The sequence below is a fragment of the Malaclemys terrapin genome, chromosome 2 (genome assembly GCF_027887155.1).
Source record: "Malaclemys terrapin pileata isolate rMalTer1 chromosome 2, rMalTer1.hap1, whole genome shotgun sequence".
Lineage (NCBI taxonomy): Eukaryota > Metazoa > Chordata > Testudines > Emydidae > Malaclemys > Malaclemys terrapin.
Genome location: NC_071506.1, coordinates 169370619 through 169392659, shown reverse-complemented (window position 1 = coordinate 169392659; position 22041 = coordinate 169370619). Strand labels below are relative to the sequence as shown.

The following is a 22041-nucleotide window of genomic DNA, read 5'->3' as shown; positions in this document are numbered from 1 at the left end:
TTTTTTTTTTTTTTTAAACTGAACACAGGTGCTACTAGCCAGTGAACAAAAGTGCTAATGAGTTTGAGCCTCTATTTAGTCCCTTCACAACTATGGTGATGCTACCTCACTCTTATTTTATTGTCTCTTCCTCTCTTACACACACACACGGAGAGAGTCAGTTCTTTTATTTGTTCCCGTACTATATGCACTGGACTGAAGCCACTACCCTATTTCTTTGTAGATTTGTAGATATCCAGGGACAAATTCAATAGTGAGCTAAATGGCAATGTAAGTGGGTAAGGAAACAGTTGTAAACGGTTAGTGGTAAAGTTGTGTAATTTATACTACTTTGGTATCCAGCAGGTGAGTAAAACTACTGCAATTTGTATATAAACAGAGAGAGCAAGGCAAGAGGTTATTAGGAAAAAAAGAACTAACAAGAGTGTAAGATAAAACAGTTGTCTTTTCCTATGTGCTTAAATGTTGGAAGGATCAGGGCCAAAGATCAGAGAAATTTTGAGAGAAAAGTATTGAGACCGCAAGAAAGAAATACTTACAAAAGAGTTTCGAAACTATTAATTCACAAATTATTTTATTAGATCCAATATCAGTTTCATCAACCAAATCCACAGAGACAGAATTGTAAAGGTGCTTATAAAAACATTAGTTTTGCAACAATCTTGGAAGAACCTACATACATATTCTCTAAAGGCACACAGTCCCCCACAATCATGAAATAAGTATGTAAATATGACATGAGTTCACCAGGATTCAGAAAAGGTATGGATGCTTATATGGATAACAAGAACGTCCACAATTACAAAAGTAAGGATAAAAGAATAAGTATTCTGGAGGAGATATAAACACTCATGCTTTAGCACATAAGTGGACCTCTGACAGTGATAAGGAAGAAACTTGCTCTATGGGCTGAAGCATCTGTTGCTGACCACTGTCAAAGACAAACTACTGGACTATGATAACTTGTCTGATTTAGTATGGCAATTCCTATGCTCTAAGCAAACATCATCTTGTATAGATGCTAATTAAATATATCCAGACTTCAGTAGGAATGTACATGATGAATTGAACAGCTTGTTATTCATAATCAAAATTCTTAGAAAACAATTACAATCATGAAGACAAATGTTTAGATTAGCATCAATTACAATCTTATCACTTAAAATTATTACAAAACAATTTTTGTTTCAATGATTTTTGTAGAAAAGGAGTGCATTAACAGTAGCAATGAAACTGAAGTTATCCATTTTTAAATGTATTTGCTTAAAAACTGAACTTTGAATTACAGCTTTAGTGTCTATGAGTGAGATCTTGAACGATTTGTGCATGCAGAACTTCCATTTGAAGTACATACTATACACTTCTAAGATTGGGCCCCATATGAATTTAATTTTTCCCCACAAATTTATTTTTAATATTGGTGCTTTATTTCTTACACTAACGAAAGATCAGTAAATAATCACTAATTTTACTCCAAAGATAACCTTAAGCAGCTTTATTAGGAATCTGTCAAGTACCATGAACATTTAAAATGTTATAACATTCAGTAAAATATGTGCAATCTGGAGTGTTATTTGTGCAAAATTATGAGGACCTAGTCTGGCTTGAGATGTAGATGTGTGACTCCACATTGATTTCAATGAGAGCTCTGCTTGACTTTCACATCTCAGGGCAGAATTTGACCTAAACTTACATTTTTGGAATTTAAAAGAAGAATCCTTAGCTAATATCTGTTAAAAAGCTACCACTGTAGAATGTTTTAGAAAAATAAAGATTTTAAAGTTACTGGCAGATAGCTTTAGTGCAATTACTTTCACTTCCTTACTTGCACACAGTAGGTTAAAAAAATATAGTCATGTATGAAAAACATAAAACATTTTAGAAACAGTATAGCTGCCAAGTAAAGAGAACAGTGGAAGAGGAGATTTCTGCAGCACAGTATATTCACAGTGCTCGTTCAATAGAGTTCAACACTTAATGTCTTTTAGTGCTCCAGAAAACAAGGTTTACAACTTGTAAACAAGTTACAACTCTTTTCATACAAAAATAGATCAGCTATGTAATTTGTCCACAGATTTCCTAGCTGCTGACTAGAAAGTTAATATTTTCATATTCTGCCATACAGTTGATGACATCTGGATCAACTTCTTTCTTTGAAGAACCATTTTTGGTATTCTGAATTGCTACATGGTCGCAATAATGGTGCTGGATTGCCATTGTAAGAGTTAGATTCGGCTTGTAGGCACTTCTGGGTTTGTACATGGAACAAAGTACCATCCTACAAAAGATGATGGAAAATTATTATTTACAGCACAGTCTTAAGATTAGAGTTATTCATTAAATTTTACCATATTTGAAATGTAACAGGAAACATCTATATCTAAACTTATACTTTTCCTTAAAAGCACTGAACTGAATCCAAAGCGCCTGATGCCAAGGTCAAAAACTGCGTCTTTTGGGTTTACATGAATGTTGCTTTGCAGCAATGGGGCCCAAGAACCTTAATTTCTTTCTTACTGGCACAAGCTGTGGCTAGAGGAACCTAAGGATTAAACTGCTCAAGATAGTTAAGACCACAGCAGACTGTGAAGAACTTCAAAAAGATCTCACAAAACTAACTGATTGGGCAACAAAATGGCAAATGAAATTTAATGTGGATAAATGTAAAGTAATGCACATTGGAAAAAATAACGCCAACTATACATACAATATGATGGGGGCTAATTTAGCTACAACTAATCAAGAAAGAAATCTTGGAGTCATCGTGGATAGTTCTCTGAAGACGTCCACTCAGTGTGCAGCAGCAGTCAAAAAACCAAACAGGATGTTAGGAATCATTCAAAAAGGGATAGAGAATAAGACAGAGAATATCTTATTGCCCTTATATAAATCCATGGTACGCCCACATCTTGAATACTGCGTACAGATGTGGTCTCCTCATCTCAAAAAAGATATACTGGCATTAGAAAAGGTTCAGAGGAGGGCAACTAAAATGATTAGGGGTTTGGAACGGGTCCCATATGAGGAGAGATTAAAGAGGCTAGGCCTTTTCAGCTTGGAAAAGAGGAGATTAAGGAGGGATATGATAGAGGTATATAAAATCATGAGTGGTGTGGAGAAAGTGAATAAGGAAAAGTTATTTACTTGTTTCCATAATATAAGAACTAGGGGCTACCAAATGAAATTAATGGGCAGCAGCTTTAAAACAAATAAAAGGAAGTTCTTCTTCACAGAGTGCACTGTCAACCTGTGGAACTCCTTGCGTGAAGAGGTTGCGAAGGCTAGGACTATAACAGGGTTTAAAAGAGAGCTAGATAAATTCCTGGAGCTTAAGTCCATTAATGGCTATTAGCCAGGATGGATAAGGAATGGTGTCTCTAGCCTCTGTTTGTCAGAAGGTGGAGATGGATGGCAGGAGAACGATCACTTGATCATTACCTGTTAGGTTCATTCCCTCTGGGGCACCTGGCATTGGTTACTGTTGGTAGACAGGCTACTGGGATGGATGGACCTTTGGTCTGACCTAGTATAGCCATTCTCATGTTCCCCTCATATGATCTTGCCTGACAAAAATCCTTAGCTTTTTGCTTATTTTGTAAACAGTTTTTATTTCTGTTGGTAGCCTCTATTCCAGGTGTGTCTCTTGCCCAGAATCTTTGTGAAGTTAGATGCCTATTTTGCTTCAGGGTAGTGCAAGCCTTGGATGGATGCAAGGTCTGCCAGCTCTTCATACACAGAGTCCCAAGGAACATCAAGATGACGCTTAAGGCCTTCTGATTACAGGAGTCTCGAGTTCATCCAAGCGAACCTCAACTCCGTCAGCAATGCCTGCCAAGAAATTAGGTTCCTAGGAAGCTACATATCCAACTGTGGAGAAATCAAAGACCCCTTTCACAGTCCAGGAGGAGGTTCCAGGACCCAGCTGTTTCCAGGTTAGGCCACAACCTCTCTTGGCTCCAAAAGGCAACAAATACCTCAGATGCTAGTGTAGATGCACTGGTTCTGAGTGGAAAACAGGTTTTCCTGATGCTCTGCCTCTTTGCCACCAGTAACGGACTACTTGTTAGATCTTAAAAATCAAGGACTCTGACATCCATCAGTGTCAACAAATCTGCAATTTTGGCCTGTTCCCCCTCCTGTTGAAGGTTTTTCCATCTTCAGTCCATGGTATCCAGGTTCCTGAAAGGGTTGACCAATATCTACTAGTTTAAGTCCCAGTGCCAACACAGGACTTAAACTTAATTCTGATCAGGCTGCTGGGGTGAATTGCATGCTTTGTTGGCTTGACCCACCACTTACTGTTTTACAAAAACAAAGCAGTACTAAAACATTATCCTAAGTTCCTCCCAAAGTTGGTGTCAGAGTTCCACTATGATGTTAGCTTGAGCAGACAGGATTTACAGTACTTATGTTACTCTTCTGCCCATCTTCCATCTGGGTTGCACTGCTTACTGGTCTCTCATGAGTGGAAATATGAAGAGGTCCTCAAAAGAAGAGAAGTTACTTACGAGGTTCTGTGTATTTTTAAGGGGTGCTTCTGCATATTCACACTCTCTACCTACCTCCCCCTCTCCCTCAGAATTCTTACACATTTCTGGATTCTGGGGTTCAGAAGAAAAGGACTAAGTCTTGCACTTCCCTTATCTAGCTTTAAGTCCCCAAACATTTGATGCCATGAAGCGATGCTTGTACATGGAAGACTGCAGACCAGGCACCTTCAATCTCATGAGTGTGAATATGTAGAGGCATCCCTCAAAGAACCATAATTACTGGTAAATACCCTCTTTCTAAGGTATGCTAGTTCAATTAAAAGAATGGATCAAATCCTGCATTATGAAAGCATGCACAACTACCATAGATTTCCATGGTAGTTATGTGTAATTTGAAGGCAGAATTTGTCTTAAAGAAACTTATTTCAACAGCTGTGAATTTAGGTTTAGATGAGCATGGTATAAGCGCCCGAAGAAATTACTGACCCCTAGACACAACTCCATGTACCTCAAAGAACACATTCAAATGTTCACCATTCCCCATAGGTGTCTTGAAAGTTGGCCAAGATATATACAACCAAATCCTATAGATAAACACCTTGGGACATTACACCACTGAGTTAGTGAAATTGTGCCTGTTTTCAGTTGTTAGACATCCACTTGTTTGGATATGCTAGAATCTGGGCAAACTTTCTTCATTAGATATGACCTAACTAAAACAGGGAGATTTGGAAGTGAGAATATTTACTGCCTATAAAATTGGAGTTCTCCTAATAATCTGTCAAAAGATGCTTCTTTTGTTTTTATATTACAGATCACACTATTTTGAAAATAAAAAAAGCAAATTTATAGTGCACACCTATAAGATATCATTAGAGCATGTATTATACAACTTAAAATATATGCCCTTAAACAGATTTCTTTAGAAAGGGAATTAAAGAAAAAAAATCTATATAATTGCTCCCATTACTACCTACTTTCCTCTTATAAACAGCCTGATCATGCAAGCCTGTGTTTGGTGCTCCCACTGGCTTCAGTAAGAGTTTCTGCAAGCAGATTGGGTTCTAAGTGGAATTTTTCATACATATAATGAACTAGGTCTCACAGAGGGCTTGTCTACACAGTGGGGTAATGCACACTAGCATGTGTACATTGATTTGCTCTGTATAGACCCTGCTGGTGTGCACTAAAGGTTCCCTACTGCACTTTAAGGTAGTACCGTTTCAATGGCAGTAAATTACTTTGGCATGCACCAACAGCATCTACACAGAGCAGTTAATGCACAACATGCTAGTGCACTTTAGAAATCACAGCCATGTAAATGTGTGTTACCCCATCATCTAGACAAGCCCAGGGATGAACTATTAACAGTTGTCTATTGCAAAATGCAAAAATTCTCTGATTTGGAAATAACTCTCATAACACATTACAAGAAAAATGTAATTATCATTGACAGCATAAAATGTGTGGGCCAAATCCAGAGGTCCTTTTTTTAGTTTATACTCATTATTTACTTAGGGCCTGATTTAAAATCCATTGGATGTGCCCTGCATCAAAATGTGCCTGTTCACCATCTTAACCTCTGGCAGTGTAATGTATGGATATTTCGACAAATATTGGGAGTCAATCTTCCCACCGACTTCAATGAGTTTTGGATCAGGCCTCAGGTCTTTAAATCAGGCAATTACCATCAGTTTCAATACATGTCACAATATTAACGGTATGATTGTACATTATTACCAGCATCTAAAGTATACATGTCAGAACATAATACTGAACCTAATAACATCCACACACAAGACCATTATGTCGTCTAATGGCTAAAGTTTCTCATGATGAATAACCAACATCACAAACATAAATATCTAGGGAAACAACATTTAAGTTCTGTTGAAAAACAATACAGCTACTTCACAGCCGCTTATAAAATGCATCATCTTTAGCCAACACATGTAACAAACATCATAAACAAAAATGCAACAAACAACCTAATTCTGCTCCTGTAGCGACTGCAGCTTCATCTCTTCTTCATTCTGTTCCTTTCATTTTTTTAAGAGAATGATTCTTCAAACTCTGATTCACAACATTAAGGATTCCCATAATTATGCCTCTACATGGCAAAATGCATTTCCCCCTCTCTCTCTAAGTTTTTCCTAAATGCTTTTTTAATGACAGACTCTGTCATCAATCTCTGATAAATTAGTGCAATTTTACAGTTTCATATCAATTCTATCCTCCCATTTACCTCTGTCCGACCTTTTTCCCTAAAAGAGCATATGAACTTTCCATACTACAGCTGGAGATTCTCAGTTTTGGATGCACAAAACACATGGGGGCATATGACAAATGGCAGCATTCTAATTCCTCTCCTAACCTGTTCAAAAAGGCTTGTGCATGCTTCACTGGAGAATGGAAGGAACAATGTAAACCATAATTTCCATCAGCTAACTGCAGACCCCACAAAAGAGTCTAAATGCAAAAAAGAACCCAGCCTTAATTATAGCATTATTGCTGCCCTGTCACACTACATTATTCAGTTGGGTAATTTTTTCAGTAACAATTCCCAGTACAAATGTATTATTATCGGTATTTGTGGAAGGAGATCATCTGAAGCTCAAAAAGGGAAGTTAGGTAGGAAGGGATAGATTTATAGAAAGCCATGAAGGTGGTGACTGGTAGTTTAAATCTAATGCAACAGAAGATGGGGAGCTAGTGTAGGGATTCAAAGGAAGTGATGTGATCAACAGCCATGGGAGAGGATTTCAGTGGCTCAAAATCAACACATTAGTCTTAAAAATTAATGCTTCTGAATGCACTGAACTCGGAAGTATTTCAAATCACATTTTTTCAAATCTTGCTTTTTCTGAAGTGTCTGGGATCCATTCAATGTGTCATCTTAGGATACATCTATACTGCACACTCCTTATGGCAGCACATAGAGTACATACACTATACACACCTCTAGCATGGGTATAAATAGCAGTGTAGACAGTGAGGCACTGCTTAGGTAAGTAAAAACACACCTGAACCCTGTGGGTATGTACCCTACACAGCTCTCTATATGGCCAAGCAGTCCCTTCCCTGTCTACATTGCAATTTTTAGCAATGTAGTGTCCCAGTGGGAGCCTTTTCCCACTGCAGGGAAAGGCTCTGGCAGTGGGGATAGCAGCACATCAAAATGTGCCCTCCTTTGGGCTAAAAGTGAAAAGTGGGGTGGTGGCACCATTTTGATTGACTCCCAATACTTGTTAAAATATCCATACATTACACTGCCAGAGGTTAAGATGGTGAACAGGCACATTTTGATGCAGGGCACATTTTGATGTGATGTGATGGGGAAGGCAGAAGGGACTGTATGAGAAGGAGGCTGAGGGCTTGGGGGAAGGAGGAGGTTATGGGGCATTGTAGATTGGAGGGGGGGATATTAAGGGGCTGTGAGCTATGGGGTATGTGTGACAGCTGGGGTAGCAGGTATGGTTCCTGGACAGCAGGATGTGGGAGGTATATATTGCTGGATAAAAGGATTGTGGGGGTAACAGGGACCATGGGGTGGCTGGGCAGCCTTGGGATACGCAGAGGTTGGAGGAAGTAGGTATGGCAGCAGGAGATGCTGTGGCTAGGGGCAAAGAGAGGATAATATGAGTGATGTACAGGGGGATGTGAGTATGTGTTTGAATGTAAAGGGAAAGGGATTTGGGACAGGAGAGGGCAGAGAAGAATGGTAGGCAAGTGAGTGGACAGGGATAGTGGGGACTTCAATGAGTGAGGCATAAGGTCTATGGAGGCAGCAGGGAGCATGGAATTGGAAAGGAAGTCTTGGGTCACAGAAAGATAGGGATAGAATAGCAGGAACAGCAACAGGTAATGGTGTGGGTGGAGGCATTGCTGTGATGGGCGATGGGGCTGGGAGACAGTGGTATGGTGAAAGGAAGATGGGGAGACAAGCTGGTGTGTGTGTGTGTGTGTGTGTGTGTGTGTGTGTGTGTGTGTGTGTGTGTGTGTGTGTGTGTGTGTGTGTGTGTGTGTGTGTGTGTGTGTGTGTGTGAGAGAGAGAGAGAGAGAATAGGAGCAGAGACTATGGGGGGAGATAGATGAGTGAGGGTGAGGTGGCACAAGCACCTGAAATACTCTCCCAGCACTGGTGCCTCAGGATGCCTATATAATACAGTTGAAGGTACCAAGACAGGAATGCCAGAGGTGCTGAGTGACCCTACAATCAGGCACCATCACCACAGAGGGACTGGACTCATTCCACAGCCCATTTTCCCAAGACTCTTTCCCCCACACATATCAGCACTCACCCTGCTCCCTCCCTCATTGCCATACCATGACTCTTCAGCCAAAAATGGGCCATTTAAGAATTTTTTTTCTGAGTCTCACCTGTTTTGTACTCACATAGTAAGAAAATTATGATTTTTTGTGATTTGAAAATGGACTCGCTTTCAGATGCTAGCACCACATAAGAGGTAGGCTACTTTTACAATTAATGGCATAATTTTGGATTGATAAGACAATTCATCATAATGGTTTCTATCTAAAAGCTCTGGATATAACACCCCAACCCATGTTCTGGGTTTGTGCTGCTTGCATGATGACCAGAAACAATAAAGTTAAAAAACTGACACGCTTACCTCTCTGAAAACAAATTTCTGATTTTCAGGAATATTTTGAACATTGTCTTGACACAAGTACATTGTCAAATAGTCAGTCCCGGAATCAACTGCTGCACAGGCTTCAGGCTGCCGGGTGTTGTAACGTATTTCATTATGAGACGTATATTCGAAAAACTGCCAATCCCAGACAGGAAACAAAGGACATTAATGTTACATGTGCAGTATGCAAACAAAAAGCATTTTATTAGAAAAAAGGATGCAGTAAAGGTAAAAATTTCCATCTATCAATGTGCTAATATGGTCACTTAGAGTTGCCTGTTCATTTAGAGTTGGAGAGAAATTCTGTTGAGAGTTTTCATTCCAGGAGTCTTGACTACTAGTACTTACTTTACTTTTTATGTGAGAGCAATCCTGCAGCAGTATTATCACCACATATTGTTTCTGGTAGCACCCACAATGTGCTAAATGCTGTACAAACATAAAGGAAAGCAGAGTTCCCTATACTGAAAAAGTTACAAAGCTTATAGGTTGATTTAAAAGTTTGATTGTAATGCAATAGTTTTTAATCTAGATCACTACAGTGGGATGGAGACTAGTTTATAGATTGACACTAGGCCTCCATAATTTTAGTGTCACAAATAATGTCATCTTTAATTAAGGAGTTTGTTGTTCATTGAAACTTTAAAATGTTCAGTTTAATCAAAAACTTGTTTACAATTACAGTTTACAGTATGCAAGATGAAGTGCATTTCACTATGTCAATTTTCAGGATGATATTCTCAGAAAAATTAGGTACAGCTTCTTCTAAACATAAATAGGATTTTAAGGAAGTTGTGTGGTATTGGTTATTGTATGATACTCTACAATCCAGTTTTGGTTGCATTCCTGGGCATCTCACATCTTATGCCATTAAGGCTGAAAACGCTGTAATGGTAATAATTGGGGTAATAGAAATTTGCTAGTAATTCTAGCAAAACCAGACTTTTTTCCTGCTTTTCCTGGAGCTACAGTGATATTTATCATGGATTTTTGCCAAAATTTGGACTTCATCAAAGGGTATGGGCAAAGTTTAAATAGTTATTTGTATTTAGCATGCTTGTAAATCATCTTGAGCACTATTATGCATGGATGTGAGGGATGTTTAAATTGTTTTAGGGGGACTAAGTTATACTTATTATTGTAAGACAAGAGACTTATCCACCCCAGAAAATATTGTACACATTGTTATCAGTGCAGCTGCCCCAGTGTTAAAAACAGTTTAACTGACAGCATAGAAGAGAAAACCATTTGCAAAACAGTTTTAGGAAGTATGACTGAGGCTTTATGGAAATAACTATAGCTAAAACAATTGAAAACTACCCCACTCCTGGAGGATTTAGGCTGCAGCAAGCCAGTGCGCCTGTGCAGATGTGCAGCCAATTAGGGAAGGGCTTATTGGGAGCCAATCAGGGCCCAGATTGGAGGCAGCCAATCAGGGCCAGGCTCAGCCCTATAAAAATGCTGCTCAGGGAGAGAGCAGTCAGTCTGTCCCAGGCCTTTGAGAGGGGAAGGTCTGTCTCCAGAGGGGGAGACTAGCACCTGGGACAGGGCAGTGCTGAGCAGGCCTGGGGGAGCAGAAGAGAACTCCAGCCTGGTGTCTGCCAGACTGCAAGCCCTGAGGGGAAGGGCCTAGCCGGTGCAAGGGGCTGAAGGGGAAGTGGTCCAGGGATGTGGACAGATGGAGGGGAGAGAAGGACAGTGAGGCTGCCGCCAGAGGGTCCCTGGGCCAGGATCCAGAGTAGAGGGCGGGCCTGGGTTCCTCCCTTGCAGTACCGCTAGCCCTAGGGAGCGGCCATTATAGACTATGCCAGATCCCTGACAAGAGGGATCACACTCAGAGGGTGTGGTTGGACATGATAGCTGAGTGTAGGACTGCTGCTCACCCTCCCTCCCTCACCCCCAGAAGGGGGTGTGGATGGACTGAGGGGCATTGCTGGGGGTCCTGAAGAGGATGCCATGAGCTGGAGAGCGATGCGGGTTCAGATGCCAACCAAGGGAGAGACAACGGGTGGGACACCACCAGAAGAGGGCGCTCCACTGGACTGAGCTAATTCCCAAGACGAGCAATAGGAGGTGCCAGGTAGTGAGTCCCAACTCCGTTACAAGCACCCGATGTTAATATGTACAAAATATTCTAGTGTAGAAAGGTCAAGGTAAGTAATTTAAAAATACTTTTAAAAAGCCACTATAGAGAACTGCTGGAGGACCACATTTTATAGATCACATAAGCTTCCAGAAGCAACATTGTAAGAGCTTAACGCTTTGTAACTAAATAAATAAAATAAATAAATATATGGAGATATACCTATCTCATAGAACTGGAAGGGACCTCAAAAGGTCATAGAGTCCAGCCCCCTGCCTTCACTAGCAGGACCAAGTATTGATTTTTGCCCCAGATCCCTAAGTGGCCCCCTCAAGGATTGAACTCACAACCCTGGCATTAGCAGGCCAATGCTCAAACCACTGAGAATGAAATTTCTGTTCTGTGGGAAATGCTGACTTAAAAAAGAATTGGAACGAAATGTTGAATTTTCTTATGGAATGAAAACTTTTTACGTGAAACCACAGAAGCATTTCATTTTGAGAATGCTGAAACATTAAAAAATAAAATATTAAATATATAATTTAAAAATTAATGTAAACAAAATGAACTGAAATAATATTGAAACAAAACATTGACATTATTGAAATAATTCATCCTCCCATAACATTTTCTTGAAATCAACACATCCAATGAGATGTCTCAATTTTCACAGAACTGCATTTTCTGATGCTAAACTGTTCCACTGAAATTTTCAACGAGCTCTACTTGCAACATGGCTCACACCACTTTTTAAAGAAAGTATCAACCATCTCAATTTTATGAATAATAGAAATATCAATAGTCATAATTAGCACATCACACATTCCCATGCAGGATAGTCAGGTTATATTTCTTGATTTTATTTCTTATTCCTCATGTTGAGCACACCTTGCTGGGGAGGGACTACATCACAGTCCAAACTAGCCTTTGTAGCAGCACAAGGAGATGTGTTTAATACATTCTATAGAGCCAACACTCCCTATCAGTGTGGAACTGAGGGTATGTCTGCACTACAGCCCTAAGTTGACCTATGTTAGGTTGACTTACAGTAATTATTGTGGTGGTTGATGTCCACACTAACCTCCTTCTGTCGGTGGTGTGCACCCTCGCCAGGGGCACTTCCATTGACTGAAGAGTAGCAGTGTGGAGGGCTGAAAGTCAGGGCTCTCAGCTCCCTGCCAGGAGCCCAGCAGTCCCCCCGGCGATCAGCTCCTAGTTGGGAGTGGGGGCCAGCCACCTCGGCTTCTCAGCTCTGAGTGGGAAGACTCCAGGCAGCAGCCCAGTGGGGAGCTGGGGGTAGCAGGGTTCTAGCTACCTGGCTTGTCAATTTCACAGCTTCTGGAGCCATGAAATTGACAAGCTAGCCAACAGCCAATGGAAGTAACAGTGTCTACACAGACACTGCATCACCCTAACTACGCTGACATAAGCACTATGCCTCTCATGGAGGTGGAGTTATGATGTCAGTGTAGTAGGGCACTAACACTGGTGGGACAAGGTGGTCGTGTGTACACTTACATCATTAGGTCGACATAAGCTGCCTTATGTTCCCTTCTCAGGGACCTGCTCACAAAACCAGAAAGCTTTTACATTCCACCCCTCCATTCCCCATTTGTCTAAAAATGATTAGTTGTGAAACAGTAAATTAAATTAAATTAAATTAATGGAGATATCCCATCTCCTAGAACTGGAAGGGACTTTGAAAGGTCATCAAGTCCAGCCCCCTGCCTTCACTAGCAGGACCAAGTACTGATTTTGCCCCAGATTCCCAAGTGGCCCCCTCAAGGATTGAACTCACAACCCTGGGTTTAGCAGGCCAATGCTCAAACCACTGAGCTATCCCTCCCCCCCTTTGATGAGTGCTCTGTGAACCAGCCTCCTCCATGGCCACAATGTCATCTTAGCTCCAATGGTGATCCCTAGAAATTTTATTCTATCATGGGGGACCCATAATCATAGAATTCTGGAAGGGACCTCAAGAGATCTCCTAGTCCAGTCCCCTGCACTCATGGCAAGACTAAATATTATCTAGACCATCCTTGACAGGTGCTTCTCTAACCTGTTTTTAAAAATCTCCAACCTCCCTAGGCAACTTATTCAGTGCTTAACTATCCTGAAAGTTAGGAAGTTTTCCCTAATGTTCAAGTCTAAACCTCTCTTGCTGCAATTTAAGCCCATTGCTTCTTGTCCTATTCTCAGAGGTTAAACATTTTTTCTCCCTCTTCCTTGTATCAACCTCAGTCGTCTTTTCTCCAGATTGAACAAACCCCGTTTTTCCAATCTTCCCTCATAGGTCATGTTTTCTAGATCTTTAATAATTTTTGTTGCTCTTATCTGGACTTTCTCCAATTCAGCCACATCTTTCCTGAAATCTTGTGTCCAGAACTGGACAGAATACTCCAGCTGAGCCTAATCAGTGCGATCTCTCACCACTGATTCTTAACCATACTGAGAAAGGCACTGGACTTTTGAGGGTTTGAACACGAAGGCCAGCTACAACCCGTCACTGACAAAACTTCCCAGACTTGAAGTGGTGTTCAGCCTGCTTTCAGATTTGCATCCAAGCAGATTTGGCTCCTACCACTCCAAACAATAATGGATTAGCTACTGCAGCCAACACTGGCCTCACCTTCTTTCCCCAGTGAGTCCAAATATCTTCCTTCTAGATCCCACTCAGACTGATGCCACCCTTCTTATAACTTTTAGCCCAGTAGTTAGGGTAATTACTTGGAATGTGGGAGATCTGGGTTCAATTTCCCCCTCTGGCTGCTTGGAAAAGAGATTTGAATTTGGAACTCTCATGTTGCAGAAGAGTGTCCTAGCCACAGGTCTATGGGATATTCTGGAGGGGACTCCTAACCTCCTCTGTTAATGCTGTTCCATTTTTATAAATTAAGTAGTCATTGGAGCAAGGAATCGAATTTGGGAGTCCCACACCCTTGTGCAACATTAGCAAATTCTGGTGACATCTTCTGTGAGTGCCCCCATGTTTTGGAGCAGGGCATTGAAATTTGGCAGGGGGTGGCCTGTCTGTCAGGGATGTGCCTTTTACTGTTCCTGTTGACTGCATAGGAAGACTGGGAGCCAGGGGTGGGGGGAGTGTTATATTGTGATATCTTCACAATAGAATGGGAGTTAATTTTCTATTTCTAATAAAAACAAATTGCAAATTGTCATCCTGTCACAATAACCTTTTAAAAGCAGGAAAATAAATAGTTCTCTATTGGTTTTGCCCTTGTACCCTGATTTTTTTTTCTATTGGAACAAAGCTGAAATTAATGTTTTTGTTGAAAAACTTTCATTAGAATATGAAAATATCCTAAAAAGGAACAGAAACCCCTAAGTATAAAATTACTGGATGAGTGCCTTTTGGAGTTCATCCATTCCTATGGGTGCGATTAGCTCCGATGTCAATCCATGGAAGTAGTCACTTCTTCCTAACAAGAAGCTAGGTGACTAAATTATCTGTTTATCTATTTCATTAATCATCTCACTGAACTACTCATTTGAAACAGCGTGTTGGGGGAGGAGGACTGAATTGTGGAACAAGGAAAGGATGACATTTAGTGTGCTTAAAATCTAAGATATGCCTAACCTCATCTCACACAAATCCCTTGGCTTTATGATGTATAACTACACCCCCACCCTTCATCTGTCTTTGTCTTCAGGGCAGGGACTATTTCCTGTGTTTAGAAAGTACCCACACATTTTGGCCTTTGCTGCAATCTAAACAACCAATACTATTAAATACTAACACTGATAATACAGCTACTAATAAATCTTACTGCCATATGATAAATCATGGCAGGAATAACACTGTTCTCAATTAAATTCAATGGAAGCTTGGAATACCCTTTTTCCCCCAAAAAAGAGGGTAAAATGGATTCTATATTGAAGTTTCCCTTTGAAGATAGCTTTGCTCACACCCCTTTATATTTTAAGTTTCTTCATAGTCTGACAGTTTCCAGAAGTTTACAAAGGTGACTGGTAAACTGCATGACCCTCCTCAACTCTGGTGCTCCTCTGAAACTATTCATCCTTGTCCCTGTTCACCTCCCCAAACCCAGTCACATATCCAAGTTTTCTAGTCCCTCCTGCCATACACTTACACTCCTCTGCCTCTCAACCACACACCTAGATATTTGACCACCCCTTCCACTATGGGCACGCCGTACCTCCTCAGTCCTGGAAGGAACCAGAAGACATACCAGGATGGTACAACAATACATCAGAAAGAGTGCTGGAATGTGGAGGCACCAATCAGTCCTCAGAGTTATGTGAAACCCCAGCATTAAAAGGCTACTTACTCAAATATCTTAAGTTATTACAGTCCTGGAGCCCTGCAATACTTTCAGAAGGTTAAGATCTCATGACTGTATGTAGATAGATTAAAATTGTACACAAAACTAAAGCCATTTTTGTACTTGGTATTTCAAACCATGAGAAGTATGGTGAGGCTAACAGGCTTCAAACCAAGAATGCAAAAACCAAAGCTGAGAAAGGATCAGATTCTAAGGGAGTTTAGAAGAAACATCTTTACCCAGGAAGGCAATTAATATGTATATATTTTAAAAAGTTAGACAAGTATTCTAATGAGAACACATTTTAAAAGGTACAATTGCTTGACAGATGTGGGGAGACTTAGATGGGTCAACATGGCCTAGTTATCTTCCAAATGCAACTTAGAACTCTGAAAACCTGACTTCAGTTTTCTATGGGGCACAAGAAAGTTAACAGAATCTCATGGAGGAAACAAAAATAGGAATGGTGCTGACTAAGATCACATTGCAGTGGCCACGTGTCCCCTCAGAAATACTGTGGAGCATTTTTACTTTGTATCATATATCCTAAGACAATTAATCATAACTACAGTAAAAAAACAAATCTTACCTGATTTTGTCCCATGCCGTGGCATGGATATAATATGATTCTGTGCCCTGTTACTTCATGCTCATTTGGAGGATTATAATCAAAGCAGTAATTTGCCATTCCTCTATTTTTCAGCTAAATAAGAAAAAAAAAAGAACAAATTAAAGCATCAGCCTGAAGTAAATACATTTGTGTCACTTCATACCCCATGTTGTATTATAGGCTTCCCACTCGCAGCTCTGAACCCTGGTAGAGCTGGTTTCACTGAATCAGGGCCTGGCAACAATAGACCTGATAGAGGTGACTTTGTAAACTGAACCTGATAATCATGGACCAGAATAGACCTCGTGCAGCTGGCTTTGCTGAACCAAAACCTGGCAGCAGCAGACCTGGTGGCAGCAACTTTGACAGATTGGATTGGAGCAGACCGGCTATTGCTGACTTGATTGGACTGGGCCATGCCTGGCAGAAGTGTATGGGAGGCACTCACTTGGGTTGCCACATAGTCTAACTGGATTCTTGAGTCGGTTTAGGTAAGTGGGGACTGTATCTGAACAGTAATTTGGGACCCCAGCAAATTAGTCAATTAACCACTGAGCCCAGGAAATCTGCCATATATCCGTAGTTCTTTTTCTCTTTTTGTTCATTTAATTTTTTGTTTTTTAAATAGAGATTTATTTCAGTTTGAAAAATGAAAGAACTCTCATGTGCTTTCAGAGTGAAGAAAAAACCCTGTGAAGGCAACTAGTGTTTAGGATTTAAGTTCCTAAAACCTGCATGTGGATACAATTTCAATGGTGACTTGAACCAAATGTTTTTTTTATTTTTAAAGGTATGACTAGTCATCATGTTGAACCCAGCCTTTCTTACTGCTATTGACACTTGCAGAAAAATTACATTATGTTGTTTTTATTAAATATTCCACAGGCAAATCAATAAGAACTTCCAATTAATAAAAATATCCAAGATAAACAAAAGTTACTTGAAAATTAGTTGAACCAGGGCATATTGATGATTTAAAAAATTATACATGCTTTGCACATTCACATATTATCCACTTAAACAAATGTTGAAACAAAACAAGTTCTGTAAATAAATATTAAAGCTAAATGCCTCTTTTACCTGAATCCTGCTATGTCGCATATAAAAGAATAAAACAGGCAGGGTTAGTGTCCCTATAACTATTGAAGGTGTAATTTTGCTTCTTAAGTATTAGGTGATAATTATATCCATAATTTCCAATGCAGAGAATGAATAGACATCAATAAATTAGGACAAATCAAAGTAAAACAAGTGAAAGGGTATTCCACAAATATTTTTCTTTACTTTTGTTTTACTCCACTTTTACCTACTACCCAATCTCCTCTTTCCACTTTTTTTGGATCCATTTGCACTGTAATACTTTTAGCTTAAAGAACACTCCTTACACACCCTTCTCCAGATGTTTATCACCATTCTGGTGAGTGCATTAACACCACTAATCAACATGTGACTAAACAATAAGAGTGATTTTGAATTCTGATGATCTCTATCTGAGCAGCTGTAAACCTTGCAGTTTAGTGGTGCTTTCCAGAGCTAAAGGAAGTCTCCCTGGCTTCCTTTTTATTGTAGAGTGGCTTGGACTGAAGGCAGTTGCATTAGAACCTCTTCTGTCCCTTTTGTAAATTATGGTTTGACCAAGAGAAACTTTAATTTATATTTAACACCGGTAAAGGGCTACATACAAAAATAGAGAAGTAAAATTGAGCCAAGCTTGAAACAACTATACAAATTTCAACCTTCCCCCAAACACTTGCACCCAATACCTATAATTTCTGATATGAAGGAATATCAGATTTAAATTATGCTGAATTATAAATTACAATTTTCTTACATAAACTACAATCATAAATGGGTTTCTCTTGCCTTTAATTGACTTCAGAGTTGGAGGTACTACTCATTAGTATGCTCAGAAATCTAATTGTGTTGCCACACTAGCCATTTATTCCAATGGGAAGATCAACTGAGTCAAATATTCACCCCAGCTGTCACTCCCCAGATGACTGCTCCAAGCAAAGAAGTCACCAAGTGCTCCACTAGCATCTGACCAGCATAAATATTCTCTTGCCTATACTCCATTAAACATCACAATGATTATCTCCCCACTTAAGTTAGCAATACAATATTATTGACTTTTAGGCACAACACTATTTTGTGTCTGTGCATAAGTTAACTACAAACCAAATTACTGCACACCGATACAACTCTTTCTTTGTATGCTGTAGACCTAAAGGAGAAGAAAATTTAAACAGGGTTCTGAAACTGAAAACTCAAAAGAGAAAACACTATAAAAGATTCCTAATTACCTCACATTTCAATTCAGAACAATTTTATATATTTATGCTCCATCATTGTCATCTCATCTTTGTGTCCCCTACACACACTTTTGTTGTGCAGACAAACTACTAACATGTAGTGCCAGTATTTCAGCCTGACTATAACTGGATCACTTATTTTGTGAATTCCAGAATTTTCTAATGTCATTTTACAGCCATAAAGTAGTCCTTTTAGAGATCTAAGAACCTTATATATGGGTACAACCAGGTACTAAGCACCTAAATGATGCAAGATGCACCTGCAGATATTTGCACCCATAAACTGCAGATTTAAAAATCTGGTCCTGAAACCATTTATGCATGAATTCACCAGTCTCTTGTTCCAAGGCAGGAACAGATGAGAGAGGGTTTGTGAAAATACTATCTTCTCCCATTAACTGATGAAGACAGTTTGCTTTGTGCTGACAAAAACAGTACCATAATAGTATCCATTCATTCATGTACTCTCTCAATATTTTTTTCCAACACATATCAAACAAGCTTAAATCATGCAAGAAAAGCTAAAATAAGAGTATAAACAGTAACTTAGTGTGGGATTTTAAATTTGTCTGTGACTTACCTTAATATTTTAGTAGAATGCTGCATTAAAGAAAATAACAAGAAAATATTTGTTCTCCTTATGAAAAGTTTAGTTCAGCTCATAAAAGTTGTCAATAATTCGGTCTATGCAGAATTTCTGATTTTCTTTGCCTACATAATTTTTTTTTCTTCCATGCTGTGTATTCTGTAGTCACAATTAGTCACCATTCCCTTTGGAGGTTGGGGATAGGTAATTTAAACTGCAATTGTTAAAACGTTCTGAAATATTAGGGACCATTTCTGACAGGAAGACAGGATAGAATTTTCAAAAAGTGCTCAACGTTGGCTCATTGTCACTTGGAGAGGAATTAGACTTCCAACAACTAGTGCTTTTGAAAATCCCCCTCCTAAAATCATAGGCTAACTGTGTTTGTGCCCTTCCACTTCCTCAAAGCCTAACAGATTTCAAAGAAGTGGGGATGGAAGGTGAGGTCTCTTGTCTGGATCCGTATTAACAACCTATTCAAGAGCTTCATTTACAGATGAATAACCTTTTTGTTGCCTTTTGATATTATCACTACAGATCCAAAAAAAATCAGTGATAAACACCAAGGATGTAGGACAGAAGCAGCTCTCTTACCTAAAGAAGTCTGCTTTCCTGAACTGGACATCAGACCTCAAGGTGAGATCAACAGTAATGCTGGGCAAAGGTATGGACTGAGCGCCAAGCATTGGCTCTGCAAATCTCTATGACACGGATTTTCTGAAGGCATACCTATGACACAGAGACCCCTGGCCAAAGGGTCCCATGTTCTTTGCAAACATCTCTCACCTCAGACCTGACAAACTCACTATACCAAACAAATATTACAGGATATTTATCTATAAAGGGCAACATGTGAAGTATCTACAGAAAGCTTGTAACTAAAATTAGTCACCAGGGTAATATTTCTCAGTGATGGCCCACACCAGGAAGAGGGAGTTGTCACCCCTGCCTAGTTAGCTGGTGAGGTAAGGCAAGGTTCTGTTGTCTACCCTTGCCATATCCCAGAGCAAGCAATGAAAACCATCTAAGACAACAGCAAACAATTGAAACCATTTGGACATGAAAAGGGACATTATAGTAGGCAGGAGATTACCCTGGCTATGAATAAAGACAAAACATTGTTTTAGTATAACAGAATGTAGAGAAAGGCACTCTGGGTCCATTCACTGAGGAAACCCCTTAAGGAGTGTGGGGTTTGCATGAATGTTTGTATTCTGGTTCTTGCACAGCTAGCCGGCTCTGCAAACAAATGAACTTTGTGGAGAAAACCTATTTGTTAGATAGGAAAGGTAACTATTGATAAGTGTAGACCAGTGTTCCCTCTAATTTTGTACGTCAATGTGCAGAATGAATTTTATTATGTGCACCAATATGGAGGTGATATGAGGTGGGGGTGGGACCGAGAGGTTCAGAGTGTGGGAGGAGGCTCAGAGCTGAGGCAGAGGGTTGGGGTGGGGTTGGGGATGAGGGGATTGGGGTGCAGGAGGGGGCTCAGGGCTAGGGCAGCGGGTTGGGATGTGTGGGCTCTGGCTGGGGGTGAGGAGTTCAGGGTGCACGAGGGGGTTCAGGGCTAGGACAGAGGATTGGGGTGTGCGGGGAGGGGTTAGGGCTCTGGCTGGGGTGCAGGCTGCCCTGAGGCTGCTGCAGGGAGAGAGGACTCCCCCTAGCTCTCCCTCACTGCAGCAGCTCTGGCGGGGCTGAGCTGGGGAAAGGCCCAGGGAGGGGCTCCTCTCCCTGGCAGCTCCAGAGGGGCTGGGCCAGGCCGGGGGACCTGTGCAGCCCTAAATAGCCTGCTGCATGGTGCGCAGCTTACAGGGAACCTAGGTGTAGACCCACATCACATTGTATGATTTTTGTTTTGTGTTGGGCCCAGTTGTTTCCATCACTTTCTCCCACTTCTAGTTAAATCAGGGGTGGGCAAACTTTTTGTCCCAAGGGCCACATCTGGGTGGAGAAATTGTATGCAGGGCCATGAATGTAGGGCTAGGGCAGGGGGTTGGGGTGTGGGAGGGGGTGTGGTGTGCAGGAAGGGGCTCAGGGCAAGGGGTTCGGGTGCAGGTAGTATGCAGGGTGCAGGAGGGGGCTCGGGGTTGGGGGCCCCGGCCCTGCGCTGCTTACCTTGAGTGACTCCAGGGTGGCAGTGGCACACACCAGGACTAAGGCAGGCTCCCACCTGCCCTGGCCCCACGCAACTCCCGGAAGTGGCTGGCATGTCTGGCAGTGGCTCCTGGGGGTGGGGTGGGGCAGGTGGCTCCACCGCACTCTGCCCTCACCTGCGGGTACCACCCCCAAAGCTCCCATTGGCCGCAGTTCCCTGTTCCTGGCAAATGGGAGCTGTGGGGGGCAGTGCATGGAGCCCTCTGCCCCCGCCCTTCCCCCCGGACCACAGGGATGTAGTGCTGGCCGCTTCCGGGAGTGGCGCCAGGCCAGGGCAGGCAGGGTGCCTGCCTTAGCCCTGCTGCACCAAGGGGCTGGCACTCCCGCAATTGAAAAGCTCTGACGAGCTCAACTGAAAGCCCTGATGAGCCAGATCTGGCACACAGGCTGTAGTTTTCCCTCCCCTGAGTTAAATCTTTATTTTTCTTATAATATAAAACAAAAGTAGGTTTATTTAAGTGCTCACAAGTGATGTGACTTACAGGAGTGGTGATGGAAAGTAAAAAAGGTAAAATGGGGTATAGTGCACCTTTGGGTGCAGAAAGGATGTTGAATTTATGTGAGTAGCCAGTTTCAGGAGCTGGATAGCACAAGGGAACGGTTCAAAAGGACTTGGAGATTGGGGTGCACTTATTGTTAACTTGCAAGGCAAAGTCAGGGCTGGCATAGCCCTGGGAAGAGTTCTTGAGCTGCTGAAAGGCTGGTGGTGTCAGCTGGCTAACACTCAGCTACCACAAGAAAGGCTCCCTCTTGCTGGAGGCAAGGGGTAACAAGGTGACTCACAGTCTGGGTGCCTCGAGAACCATCACAATACTCTAGAAGCAGACTTGGGACTTGTAAAAGGCACCTT

The 22041-nt window shown here is 41.1% G+C and overlaps 1 protein-coding gene across 1 annotated transcript in view; it reads right to left on the bottom strand.

Moving 5' to 3' along the window:
• Positions 1-555: 555 nt before the first annotated feature.
• GALNT12 (polypeptide N-acetylgalactosaminyltransferase 12) overlaps positions 556-22041 on the bottom strand; it is a 94567-nt gene continuing 73081 nt past the window's right edge. The window contains exons 8-10 of the mRNA XM_054018521.1: positions 16116-16229; positions 9122-9277; positions 556-2278 (exon numbers count right to left, since the gene is read on the bottom strand). Of these exons, the coding sequence (XP_053874496.1) occupies positions 2141-2278; positions 9122-9277; positions 16116-16229 (408 nt within the window). The 3' untranslated portion in view covers positions 556-2140. The remainder of the gene's footprint in view (positions 2279-9121; positions 9278-16115; positions 16230-22041) is intronic.